This window comes from Cucurbita moschata, unplaced genomic scaffold, assembly GCF_002738365.1.
Source record: "Cucurbita moschata cultivar Rifu unplaced genomic scaffold, Cmos_1.0 Cmo_Scf00082, whole genome shotgun sequence".
NCBI lineage: Eukaryota > Viridiplantae > Streptophyta > Magnoliopsida > Cucurbitales > Cucurbitaceae > Cucurbita > Cucurbita moschata.
In genome coordinates, this window is record NW_019268598.1 from 603,771 (window position 1) to 617,924 (window position 14,154).

Consider the following 14,154-nt stretch of genomic DNA (forward strand, 5'->3'; position numbering starts at 1 on the left):
TAAAAGAATATATTTGATAAAGACAAAATTTTGCAAAAGCATCACATTAAATTGTGCAGGTATGACATGGAAATTTATGTGTATGATATGGTGTTCTTGGCACAATCATTATATTGGTGTCACATCAAGAATAAAAATAAATAAATAAATAATTATCCATTGGGTATCACTCAAAAGCCAATGCCTACTCTCCACCTCAATATTCAAATCTCTACTAAATCTCGTGGGTTGAATTGATCTAAGTTAGATCGTGACATTTTTAGATTTAACCAAGTTGTTCGAGTTATAAAATTTTAAATCATAAATTGAAAGATATAGAACAAAATGCATATAAATGTGAGTTATGAACATATTGATGAGTGTCAACGCGTGAAGTAATGGAAAAAGTTCGCATGAATCCAAGGGTTTGATATTCTTTCTAGAGTTCAAAATTGAGTAAGCCGAGATAGGTCTATGAGCATCGATAGCATAACGTAATTTAAACTATGAGTAGAGCAAATAATCTCATGTTCTTTTAGTGAACGTAAGATAGAACACTAACCTTCTCATATTACCTTAATAGCACGGGGTAGGACACTAGTCTCCTCATGTTATCTTTATACTCGAACTAATCATTTTCTTAGAACATCATTACCATTTATAAACGTTCACATATACTCATAAACGTCTTACTATAAGGGTTGGGGTCAGAAATTCTGTAACTTTTGAAAACTCTTCTCGCCGTCTTCGTTGTAAGTGCAAGTTAATACCCATGTGAGCACTTTATTGAAATCAACATCTTAGGTCGATACTAATGCTGGAAAATCTAAAATAATGAATTCAACCTTAATTTCAACTTTCGAAAACATCAACTAGATCAGTTTCATGTATTATTTTTGCTCTTTTTACTCATACATCCTCAAGGTCATTTTAGTAATTTTCCTATAACCATGACTTAAATGTAGAAATCTAACTATTGTCACTTCGTTTCCATGACCTCCTCAATTGACACCGTCATCCATACGTGAAAAATAGTAAACGTGGTATGAGTATTTAAAAATACTCAGTAAGTAGCTCAACTATTAGGGTTGGAAAATACAATCACATGCAATCATAGTTCATATTGTGACCCATCTTTTCGTGACTATTCTTGACTCTTCATTCTTTTCTGAGTAGGGTTGAATGCATGATGCTTCTCTATGCACAATTCACGCAGTAAGCGTATGAACTCACTAGGCGGGCTCGTATACGAAGCCCTAGGCTTGACTACGAGCTAGCACATGATCACGCTGCTAGAAACTAACGAAAAGAAAGGAACCTATATCATATCATGATGTACGCGTCTTTACAAAACATGTTTCACTCTTTTCATGCCATGACTTCCCTATGAGATATGCATATGTGTAAATAGTACTTCTTTCGTTCATACCTGACTCACCAATGTCTCATAGGCATAATGGTGAATATGGTATCATACATACATGGGCTAGCATACTTGATATACATGCATCACATAACATTCATCAATGTAACACAGTCATAATGTAACATATCATAACATCATAAAATAACATGTAAATAGGCCACAGGGTATTGTCATTCATACAACACCCAAGTCATCCAACATAGTTCCAAGGAGTTCCAACACATTTACCTTGTTGGCCTAAGCCAAAGTTACTAAATTTTATGAGTTGATGTTCGTTTGATCTTACTCATCATTTCAAATCTTATCTAATTTTTTCTGTCTTTCATGGGGTTTTATATATTTAGGCTATGTTCTTCATCTTTTACTTTATTTAAAAATTGCTAACAATTTATAATTAAGTATCCAATGGATGTTAAAAAATTTGAAGGTCAAATCTAAACTTTGGAATTATTTTGTTGGGATTTTGTTTAAGGCGTTATATTTTAAAAATGAGAAAATGTTGTAGTTTTGGTAGCATGAGCATGCGCTAGTCGAAGGCTAGACCTAGGGGTATGTATACGAGACCGCTCGGTGAGACCGCTCGGTGGGTCCATGTACACATGCATGACCCGTGCGTAGGGACCGAAAAGTAGAGTTCAAGGCCATGATGTTTTTATGAAAAGATAGGTTCACTATGATTGCTTGTGGTTGCATTTCCCAACTTCAATCAGTAGTTCACGAGAATTTCTTTTACATAATCTCTTTTACATATATAATAGACATGTCGTGCATACCATGACAAACTTGTTTTAATAGAAATACAGGAGCGTTACACATAAAATAATTATTAGAATAGAAAGGTTAAATAATTTTAATTATTAGTAGAAGTATTGTTTGATAATTAATTAATAAATTTAGTAAATAAATAATTTCATTCATTCATTTAATACAATACAAATAAACCGTTGTAAGGGACACCAAGTTTGAACCATTTGGCTTTTGCTGTCAATTCTTCGGTAGCTGCTTCACATGATTTCACCTTACAATTGTTGTCTTCAAGGCAACATATGGTGTATGCTGAAATCCCAGCTGCAACAAATATCATTTTCTTGTACCATTCGATCATACCCATTTTATTAATCATGTTATTTTAGAGTTAGATCCCGAAATAGAGTCGATCTTGTTTGGTTCGTTTTGTCCATGGTGCTCCTCGTTGTCATGGATAAAACTTCCCGTAGAAAGTTGATTGGACAAAGCCTCATCAACGATCCCATTGGCTTCATCGACTTGTTGACCTTGTGACTCATTCAACAATGTTGCTTGAACAGATTAGTTGAAGCCCTTGTCACTATTGGATGAAAGTCTCACATCGGCTATGACGCCTTTTGAGGAAGCCCAAATCTTAAAGTGGACAATATCATACTACGATCTTCGAAACTTCAATCTCACACCTATCGACGGGTTGGTTCCATTCAACCCAATATAATTTAGGAGAACCCATGAACGAACAAAATTCATAACATTTGAACTTAACCCAAGAACCCTTAACCCAGTAAAAATTCATAACATTTGAACTTAACCCAAGAACCCTTAACCCAGTAAAAATTCATAACATTTGAACTTAACCCCGAGTTGGATTGAGTGGATCAGATTTTTCGGATCATCCAACTTCTTAACCATTTCTACATCATTAGATATTAAACAACAAACATTTACAAAATCTTAATTTAGGTTGAGTTGATCCGATCTTTAAAGTTATCAGATTTTTTGAACACCGGTAAGCCAAAGATATTTTTGTACTTCAAAATTTTGACTTCAAAATTTCCTCCCATCAAGCCTTTTGAATAGCCCACTCTCCTACTCTTTCTCTGACTAAACCCAACTTTCAGTCTCCCCATTTTACCCCTCACCAAAATTAAATAATCCAAAATCATTAATTACACAAGAAAATAAAAATTAAATCTTTTTTTTTTTTTTAGGAACAAGTGGTTTCTTGTCTTGGATCAAATGGATAAAATGTTCTTAAAAATACATAAACTAAAAGAAAAAAAAGCCTTTTAATTTGTGAATCACAACAAACAATCCAACGGTTCAGATTATTCTGTGATCATTTTAATGAAAAAAAAAAGACAAAAATAATGAAGTGAGTCTGTTCTGTCACTGGGAGAGTTGCAGTTTGCCGACATGTGTGGTTTTGTTGTGAGTTTTTTTCTTGGTTTTTCCGAATTTTGGTTAAAAGGGTGAATTTGTAATTCCAGAAATGAAAAAAAATCTTGTTTCAGTTACAGTCCAGTTCGATATTCAAGCAAAAATTATTGCCTCATTTCACCCTGTTTCAAATAATTGTGGCTGTAATTTTCATGTATAAAAGGAAAGCTGAGCAGCTTCAAGTTTTCCAAATTCAAATTACTCAATTCGAAAACTATGTAAGTGTCTTTTTATTTTCATCTTTTCATCAATTTAATTACGAATTCGTTTCTTTTTCTGGGTTCTGTTCTTCTCATCAACTGTTCTTCATCACAGAGATTCAAAAAGAAAATTGGAGTTTGGTCTTTTTTTCTCTGTATAAATCTCCCAGATTTGGTACTTTTTGCACTTTTTTTTGAAGATTTTTGTAGTTTTATCCGATTGTTATGATGTTTTTTCAAATGGGTTTTCTAAAGTTTGGTTCTTTTTTTGGTTTTTTTGAAAAATTTGTAAAGAATTCTATGTTTTTTGAAGATTTTTGTAGTTTAATCCAATTGTTATGATGTTTTTTCAAATGGGTTTTCGAAAGTTTGTACCTTTTTTTGTTTCTTTGAAATATTTCTAAAGAATTCTATGTTTTTTTTTTTAAGATTCTTGTAGTTTAATCCGATTCTTATGATGTTTTTTCAAATGGGTTTTGGAAAGTTTGTATCTTTTTTGGTTTTTTGAAAAATTTCTTATCTTTTTTTGTTTTTTTGAAAAATTTCTAAAGAATTCTATGAAGTTGAGACAAAACACCGAAGAACAAGCGATTTTTTTTTTTTTGTGTGAAGAAATTAGTGTTGTTTCTTTGTTTAGAACAAATTATGGAATGTGATCATGATGTTGCCATCTTGGGTTCGATTCGTTTCTCTGGCACTCTTTCCTTTGTAATTCCTTGTTTTTTTTTTTTGTTATGTTTCATTGTAGTGTTGAATCCATATGGAGTTGTCGGAGTACAGAAAAATTGTATTCCATCGAATCAGTAAAATAGATCCAGAGAATGTTGAGAACATCATTTGTTTTTTGCTTCTTCATGATCATTATGATCAAGAAATGGCTCGCTTAGCACTAGCCCCTGACCATGATATCCAACAAGTGGTTCATCTAGTCAAGACTCAGCTGCATCTATTAGCTTTAAGATCGATGCCCGCCCCGGTATCGTCCCCGCCCCCATCCCCGTCCTCGGGAGCTTTTGTTCCTTTTGCCATGAGAGACAGTCGCACATCACTATACCCTGATTCTATGTATGAACTACAAAAGCCAGCTCACTTCTTTTGTTTAGACGATCATATCGAACCGCCGAACGGTCTTTCGAGCTATGATTGTAGCTATGTTGAGAATGCTGCAATGGTTAACAAATTTAGTTCGAGGACTGCTCGACATCACTCGACCGTGGTCGAGTATCAGCCGAGGATATGTCACTATTACAGCAAAGGAAATTGCAAGCATGGTAATAGTTGTAGGTATCTCCATAGCAACCAAATGCCTGGGAGCTTTTCTCAGATGTATAATGTCAATGATGATCATGTTTTTCGGCCCGGTTCGCTCGAGCGGTTGGAGTTTGAAATCGTTGAACTTCTTAGATCGAGACGAGGCAGTCCTATTTCAATTGCTTCACTGCCAATGATTTACTATGAAAAGTATGGTAAGGTTCTTCAAGCAGAAGGATACTTGACTGAGAGTCAGAGGCATGGTAAATCGGGTTTTAGCTTAACGAAACTCCTCACTCGTTTGAAAAGCAGCATTCAGGTGATCGACAGGTCGGTTTCGGTTTCGGTTTCGGTTTCAACTTGATTTTAGTAGTGGCGGGTTTGTATATGCTTATCTTTGGTTTGTAATTTCATGTCATTCAGGCCTCATGGGCAACATTCTGTCATTTTAGCAGAAGACGCTTTGAAATTCATCGACCATCGGAAGGACAAGAACGACACGAGTCCGAACGTTAGCAGCGCACGACAGATATATATGACATTTCCAGCTGATAGCAGCTTCACTGAAGATGACGTTTCTGATTACTTCAGGCAAAATGCTAAATGCTTGTGTTTATGTCTCTGCCTTTTGGCTTATTACTGTCTCAAATTTGCACTTAACCTTGTTTGTGTCAATGTAGTATCCACTATGGACTAGTTGAAGATGTAAGAATCCCTTGTCAACAAAGAAGGATGTTCGGGTTCGTGACGTTTCACAGCGTCGAGACAGTGAAACTAATCTTGTCCGAGGACAGCGAGCATTTAATTTGCGGGGCTCGAGTTCTCGTGAAACCTTATAGGGAAAAGTCCAAGCTGTTGGAAAGGTTTTACTTACTACCTTCGAACCCGAGCACCTATGCCTATTTCATCCGATTTTTAATACATGGTTTGATTTGATTCAGGAAGAACCAAGATAGGATTGAACAACAGCAACAGCAAGCTTATTTTTCTTCACACTATAACAGCCTCGAACCCGAGCAGCTTCACTCGAGTAAGTACGAGAGATTCGATTTGTCGCTTGTCATGTTCATTCTTATCATATCGTTTGTAACACAATCATTCTAGATTATGATTCTGCCTCCACAATGCTGAGGCTAAGAATCGAAGAACAACAACGACAACAAGAACAACACGCACTCGAAGTCGAACGGAGCTTTACGGAGATGACGTTAATGCCGAAATCTGCTACGAATTGTTCGTACTTTAGCTATCAGATGAAAGAACTAAGACTTCCAGTTCCAGAAGGTTAATCACAAGCTTTCTCGTCTCTCAATTCTTCATGTTTATAATGATTCTTACACAGAATTTCACATTCCCAAGAACAGAGAGTTTTGATCGTATGATGAATATTATGAAAAGTTTCTCCGGCCCGGGATCTGGCTCTAGTTCGGGGTGTAGCTCGATAGTCGATGAACAAAAACCACCCCGAAACACGGCGGCTTGGAATCACCCCGAGCTGAACCTCGACGACAGGTAACGGCCGAAACCGAGATGAGGTTGATGGTGAAGAAATGGATGATGATGATGTTAATTGGGATTGTTTGTTTGTTGGCAGCGAAGGATACAATCTACCAGACAGCCCATTTGAGTCTGGAACAGGAAACAACAACACATAGGAACATCAGTAAGTGACAGTGACACAAACATAGGATTGCCAAATCAGCTCATAATAATAAAATGTAATGCACTAATTTTAGTACGGAGATTCTAAGGTTTTAATTTTTTAAAAATAATTTTAGTTATAGAAGGAGAGAGGAGAGAAATAGGAACATAGAATGTTGTGGTTTTTAAGGATTCAAGGAACCACAGAACATCAATCTTCTCAAAGATTGTGAAATGTCGTTGGAATCTTCATGCAATGAATAATAAAACTCTAGATTGATTTTGTTTATGGAAGATTATTGTAACATTATTTGATTGTGTTATGACATTAAGCTTTTATTTGATCCACTATTTTTCCTATTCAAAGATCGGTTCCTTTTGTCTTTGTGCTTTTGCATCCACTACCATAGCATCCTTCCCAATCTTCAACGAAACTCTTCCCAAACTTTGTTGCATACTATCCGACCAATAGAGATTAGGTTCTTTTTGAGACAAGGAATATATCTAACATTTTTTTACTGTCCAATATCTCTCTTGTACATTCGAGGATTAGACATCCTTAATGTCCTCGGTTGAATTTAGAAAATCATCCTCTGATCTGTGATTCTATTTCCTCTGATCTTGTATATTCTATCATCTAATTTAAATTTAGTGATCTTTTTCGATCTTTTTCTCCACACACCTACGTTGTTAGAAAAATTTAATGGTTCATTTTTTTTATTGTATTGTTTGGACCATTCGATTTATTTCTTTCCCTTTGGTCAACCCTGATTTTGATTTACTTCATTTGGGTCATTCGAACCTAAGCGAAAACTGTTCGCACGAGAGGTTAAGAGGGAAGATTCAAGATATTCTACACATAAGTGTACATGAGTTTGAACCCCATAGCCAACATGTCCTTGAATTTCTTTATAAACGTATGTTATAGACTCACTTTTTCTGTGTTGTAATTTTTGTTAGCTAAACGTATGTTACGATTGACTTTTTTTGTGTTGTAATTTTGGTTAGCTAAACTAACTAGTTTGTCGGTTAATGTTGGTTTTTTAGCCATTGATCTCATTTTAATTAATTTCAATCAATTTTGATTGATGTTCTGATGATAAAAAGCATACTTTTAATTATTATTTTGATTGATGTTCTGATGATAACAAGCGTACTTTTAATTATTAACTATTTTCAGAATAACGATTTCAACTACTTTTAATTATTAACTATTTTCAGAATAACGATTTCAACGACTTTCAATTACTCAAATCAGAGCTAAAACGAACAAGACAACATACTTGATGTGGTGATGTGACAGTAAAATCAAAATAATGGACAAATTAAAGTATATTAAAGTATTACATTTATAATTTGGAACATAAAGTATGGCATTTATAATTTTGGAACACACATGATGATGTGGCAACAAAATAAAAATGATGGACAAATAAAAAGTATATCATATGATATTTATAATTTTGGAAGAACAAATTGTGAAGTTTTTCTTATTATTATATTTCTAAATAAAATTATTTTTACAAAATATAAATTTAAATCTAATCGTTATTCCATTAATTTTTATTATTACTATATTATATTATTATATTTTAAAATGTTGGTAGTTACTCACATCGTCTTTATTATTATTATATTATTATATTTATAATAAATTTTGAATTTTTTATTTCACTATTACTCACATTTCTTTTTATTATTATTATATTAAAAAATTTAAATAAATAAATTTTAAAAATTTTCTTATTTATTTACTTTTAATCTCCAATTTCTATTATTCCTAACTGAATCCAAGGTCACTATTAATTCCTACATTTTGCCACTTTTCTTCTCGGTGTAAACTCATCTTCTCCCAAATTTTAAATACACAACTTCTATAAATTCTTGGATCTTTATTTGTTATCCAATTCTCATTTGTTCAAAGTATCCATTGTTTGTTGCTCTCTTCAAGCTTCCAATTTTATTTTTATTCATCTTATTCTTGAGAGAGTGTGTTACTACCAAAATTCAAATACTTGTACCGGTTTGATCCTGCGCCGTGGAAAGGATTGAGTTTGCCTTGAACTTGTACAAAGAGCGTTGTAGCGGTTTGGCTTTGATCCGTAGAAAGAGTCGAGAAAGTTCTTTATTCAAATTTTCAAGAGACGCTTGGGGAGTGAAGTAGGTCGAGTTTGACCGAACCACTATAAAACTACGATGTCATATTTTCTAACTCTTTTCTATTTAATATCAAAATTATTATTGTAATTTTTTTTTTGCATATTCTACTTGATAATTGTTTTGACTGTTATTTTGTTATAGTAATTATCATCTTCTACTTATTTGTAAAAAGTTTTATCATTAGAAAAATTAATCACGTTTAAATACTTTTATCTTTAAAACCCAAATACTTTTATCTTTAAAACCCAAATACTTTTATCTTTAAAACCCTATTCACCCCCCTCTAGGGTTGCCATACCGATCCAACAGCTAAGAGTGAAGCCTTAAGATCTTTTGCACATAAGTGCGCACCCCATAGCCAACATGTCCTTGAATTTCTTTATAAATGTACGTTACGACTGACTTTTTCTGTGTTGTAATTTTTGTTAGCAAAACTAGCTGGTTTGCCCGAGAGGTTAAGGGGGAAGACTTAAGATCTTCTGTACGTAAGTGTGCATGGGTTCGAATCCCATAGCCAGCCAGCATGTCCCTTCTCTATAAACGTATCTTACGACTGACTTTTTCTGTGTTGTAATTTTTGTTAGAAAACTAGCTGATTTGCCCAAGAGGTTAAGGGGGGAAGACTTAGGATCTTTTGCACATAAGTGCGGGTTTGAACCCCATGGCCAGCATGTTCTTGAGTTTCTCTATAAACATATCTTACCACTGACTTTTTCTGTGTTGTAATTTTTATTAGCTAAACAAGCTGGTTTGCCTGAGAGGTTAAGGGTGAAGACTTAAGATCTTCTACACAAAAGTGTGCATGGGTTCGAACCCCATAGCTAGCATGTTCTTGAATTTCTCTACAAACGTATTGTACAATTGACTTTTACTGTGTTGTAATTTTTGTTAGTTAAACAAGCTGGTTTGCTCGAGAGGTTAAGGGGGAAGCCTTAAGATCTTCTACACAAAAGTGTGCATGGGTTTGAACCCCATAGCGCCTTAAGATCTTCTACACAAAAGTGTGCATGGGTTTGAACCCCATAGCCAGCATGTTCTTGAATTTCTCTAGTATTGTACAATTGACTTTTATTGTAATTTTTGTTAGCTAATTAGTCATTCTTACCAAGACAATTCACTCCAGAATAATTAGCAAATTTAAGACAATTGATTCATATAATAAACTAATTCATATGACAGTCATTCTTAGATACCAAGACAATTCACTCTAAAATGACAATTCACTCACTCTTAGATACCAAGACAATTCACTCACTCTTACATACCAAGATCACTCTTAGATACCAAGACAATTCACTCACTCTTAGATACCAAGACAATTCACTCCAGAATTAGCTTGATAAAAAATTCAAACTTGGAGTTACCAAGACAATTCACTCCCGAATAATTATCTTGATCAAAACTAATTCAAATTTGGAATCTATGATGGTCACTCTTAGATACCAAGATAATTCACTTCAAATTAGCTTGATCAAAACTAATTCAATGAATCCCTAAAGCAAGGTTTGAAAAAGAATAACACCAAAGGTTTGAAAAAGGATTTGTCTTTATTCAACCATTCATTCAAACCTGAATATTACATGCCTTTAAATAGGTCCAAAAGTTGGTGTCAAGAAAACACAAAGGTTTTGTCTCTATTCAACTATTCATCCAAACATAAATATTACATGCCTTTAAATAGGCCCAAAAGATAACCCTAACATAACACAAAGGTTTTGTCTGTATTCAACCATTCATCCAAACATAAATATTACATGCCTTTAAATAGGCCCAAAAGATAACCCTAACATAACACAAAGGTTTTGTCAGTATTCAACCATTCATCCAAACATGAATATTTCATGCATTTAAATAGACCCAAAAGATAACCCTAACATAATAAAGTTTAGCCACCAACTACAAATCACTAATAAATGCTATTAAATATAAATTGAAGAAAATAAGGCATTCATAAATTGTCTTAATATGTAGTCCAATGCAAGTCTTCTAATCACTTTCCAAGATAAGCCACTCCATTATTTTCTTGATTTGATTCTTGAATCTTCTTTGTATTGCTTCTTGTAATTGCTCATTCAGGTACATGGAAGTGATCAGTTGTTGGATTCATATCATCCCCCTTTCTTTAAAAGGATTTGTTCTCAAATCAAATTCATCGTTCTTTCCGGACAAGAACTGAATATATTTTTTTTTCTCACCTTTACCTTAGTTTCTTCTCTCCACTGTTGTTCTTCATATTCTTTTCTTTTCGTCTTTCTATCGTATTGCCAAGGTCGGTCAAATAAGATGTCCCTCGCATGCATTGGTACGACATTACAAAGAACATCATCTTTATATCTTCCAAGAGTAAAAGAAATAAGAGCTTGGGAATTCACCTTAATTTCTTCTTTGTTTGTCAACCATTGAAGTTTGTATGGTTTTGGATGGGGATGAACAGAAAGTTGAAGTCTTTTTACAAGGAAGCTACTTACCACATTTGTGCAACTTCCACTATCAATCACCAAGCTGCATGGGTTTCCTTTGACCAAACATCTTGTGTGGAACAAGTTTTCCCTTTGATCTTCAAATTTTTGTGAGAAGTGTGATTTTCTTAGAATACGTTAAATTTAATGAAGATTGTCCATTTTTTTCTTAAAATCGAAATCCTCGAAAAATAAAGTTATTAGAAGTTGAGGAAGGTATGTATACCTTCTTTTTGAAAATTATCAATTTTAACCTAGAATGTTCCATAAAAATAAGTTTTTATCTTGACTTTTCTAAAAAAGGGTTCAAGTTATAATCGAGAGAAACGATTCATAAAAACATGATCAATGATACCATTTTCATCTCCTCTCAAAAATGTTTCCATATTTATTTTATGATTGAAAATGATTAAGGTTGGAAATACGTAGAGAATTTTCGGGGTCCATGTTAGGATCCATTATTATCTAATAATAAAAAGATAAGAGATTCATAATAAAATAAGCTGAAGTTGTATATATAAATGGTATGTGTTTGACTGAGCTTTCCATATACAAAATTTATAATCATAGTTGATTATAAGTAATTGAAAAATGAAACACAAATAAATCTAAATCAATCTAGAAAATAAAGGCTATGAATAGTCTCTCTGTGATTTTGCTGTTTACTTTTGTTTCAACTTTCAATTTCTTCATTTGTTTTGTCCAACAATCTCGGGATCCGTTTAGAGAGTGACAATTGTTATCTATGTGAATATCCAACACCTTTGATATAATCCACATCAAAGTTGTGTGCATAATAAAAACATGTCTTTAAACATTGAGGTTTTCGATTATATGGAAGTTTTTAACATGAAAATACATCGGTGGTAAAATATTCCATTCCAATATGAATATCTATGTCTTTAATTCATGGATAAAAAAAGTTTAAAGTTTGAGGAATACAACGGCATAAAACACTTAAGTTCAAATTTGTTCAATGTTTAAAAAAAAAATTGTGATTTTTTTTAGAATATATATTAAGGTGCTGATACTCTGAATCTGGTACTAATAGGTATCATTTCGAGTCTTTTTTTTCACCTCTCCTCTTTGATCTGTTTCTCAGGCACTCTGAAATAGGGTTTTTACTTCGCCTATCATATATATTGACTTGGCTTCGTGCAGAATCAAGAAGATATTCTGACGAGTATGTGCGTGTAGGAAGGGAAAACTGACCACAACATAAGCTAAACAACAATGAAAATTGTTCTTTGTCAAGACAAGAATAATCCAATCGGGCTCCAAAAATGACCTGTTTGTCTCTTCCCAAAGTCAAATAAGATAAGATGAAAATTATGGTGAATGGTGAAAAAAAAAAAAAAAAAACCTTCATTAATATTTTGTAGTAAAAGTGTTAACAATCTCAAATTTTGGTGACCGTGCCCTATATGCCAAAAAAAGCATTAAACCATTTCCACAAATAGGATGTATGTTGATTATTGTTTAAACAAATTCAATCAATATTCAACTCTAAATAGTATGAGCTTAGCTCTTTATGGATATATAATCTCTACGGCCCTCTAAGCTTTTCAGGCACACCCTAATTCCATTGAGGGATACTTCTTCCGAAGTTCTTGAGAGTGAGTCCCAAACGAAAATGAAAGACCTAAACCCAAACCCAATATGTATGGCTTTGTTGGTCGTTTTTGTTTTAAGTTTCATGAAGCAATCTTTTGGAGAACCGATTCCTTTTAGTTCTTGGAGAGTGGTCATTTTAAACTATCAATCGAAGGCACAACTTAATGTTCACTGTAAATCTCGTGATGATGATTTAAATGTGCATATTCTCAAAGTCGGAGATGATTACGATTGGAGTTTCAAAGTGAATTTTTGGGGATCCACTCGTTTTTGGTGCAGTTTTGATAGCCAAAATGGACACTTAACCTTTGATGTGTTTTGGCCTGAGAGAGACAGCTCTTGGCTTTTCAAAAGATGTAACTACGGGAGTTGCTTTTGGGTAGCAAAAGATGAAGGAATTTACTTGAAAAATGACCCTCGAAATACTTTAGAACTCATTCATAAATGGAAATGATTTGGATGAGTTTTTAGAGCTGTCAACCCAATTGCTTGCTTCAAAGCTCTACACGCATGCAATCTTCTATGTGATAGTATGAATAGGATTTTGTAATACATTATGATATTTCTCTTTTATCTCATCAATTTCTACGTATTAGTTGAAATCTTTTTATAAATAAATTGCTTATTGTGTGGAAAATGGAAAAAAATCATTTACTTCTGTATGGAAGAGATGATGTAATATAGGCTTTTTCGGTTTGGTTTAATGGTTTTTATATTGACTCATCGTAGTGGCGAGGGGAAGCATGGTGGGCCCCTAACCCACAAATCTCAAGATTGATCCTATCAACTTGGTTTCCTAAAAACATGTTTATCGACCAGTTTTATTATATTGTTGAATTGTTGCCACGTTATTGTCCTCTACCTAAACCAGAAATTTTTTCAATTTTTTTTTTTTTTTTGGTTAGAATACATATAAAATTTAATGAAAATTTTCTATATTTATTTTATGATAAGATCAATTTACATGCTTTGATCACGTAAATATTATGGATCTGTGATCGTTTTCAATTAATAACAAAAGTGTTTTTAGAACATGCTCGAGAACCTTACTTAATATTTCAAGAAATCATTAAAAAATTTCCTTAAATATGATGATTGAAGTTATTACCATTCATATGAACCCTAATTCCATTATATAATGAGAGAGATTTCTTTCCGAAATTAGTGAAGAGTGAGAGGCGAAAAAACAAAATGAAAGGCCTAACGCCATTATGTATGGCTTTGTTGGTCGTTTTTG

At 33.4% G+C, this 14,154-nt stretch overlaps 1 protein-coding gene and 1 non-coding gene across 2 annotated transcripts; both read left to right on the top strand.

Annotated features, from left to right (window-relative positions):
- Window positions 1–3,634: 3,634 nt before the first annotated feature.
- Window positions 3,635–6,958, top strand: LOC111438765 (zinc finger CCCH domain-containing protein 18-like). Its single transcript, XM_023076641.1, has 8 exons — window positions 3,635–3,810; window positions 4,541–5,373; window positions 5,467–5,634; window positions 5,724–5,906; window positions 5,985–6,073; window positions 6,148–6,327; window positions 6,408–6,555; window positions 6,638–6,958. Exons 2-8 carry the CDS (start codon window positions 4,553–4,555, stop codon window positions 6,696–6,698), a joined length of 1,650 nt encoding a protein of 549 aa, XP_022932409.1. The 5' UTR covers window positions 3,635–3,810; window positions 4,541–4,552; the 3' UTR covers window positions 6,699–6,958.
- Window positions 6,959–9,281: 2,323 nt separating this feature from the next.
- On the top strand, window positions 9,282–9,364 carry TRNAL-UAA. The gene has a single exon. It is a non-coding gene; the product is annotated as a tRNA-Leu (tRNA).
- The last annotated feature ends 4,790 nt before the right edge of the window (window positions 9,365–14,154 follow it).

Excerpts from the sequence above, each read along its gene's own strand:
- LOC111438765 (XM_023076641.1), top strand. The coding sequence starts at position 4,553 with ATGGAGTTGTCGGAGTACAGAAAAATTGTATTCCATCGAATCAGTAAA. Across the intron at positions 5,374-5,466 it reads AGCATTCAGGTGATCGACAG|GCCTCATGGGCAACATTCTG; the intron begins GTCGGTTTCGGT and ends CATGTCATTCAG. Across the intron at positions 6,074-6,147 it reads ACCCGAGCAGCTTCACTCGA|ATTATGATTCTGCCTCCACA; the intron begins GTAAGTACGAGA and ends CAATCATTCTAG.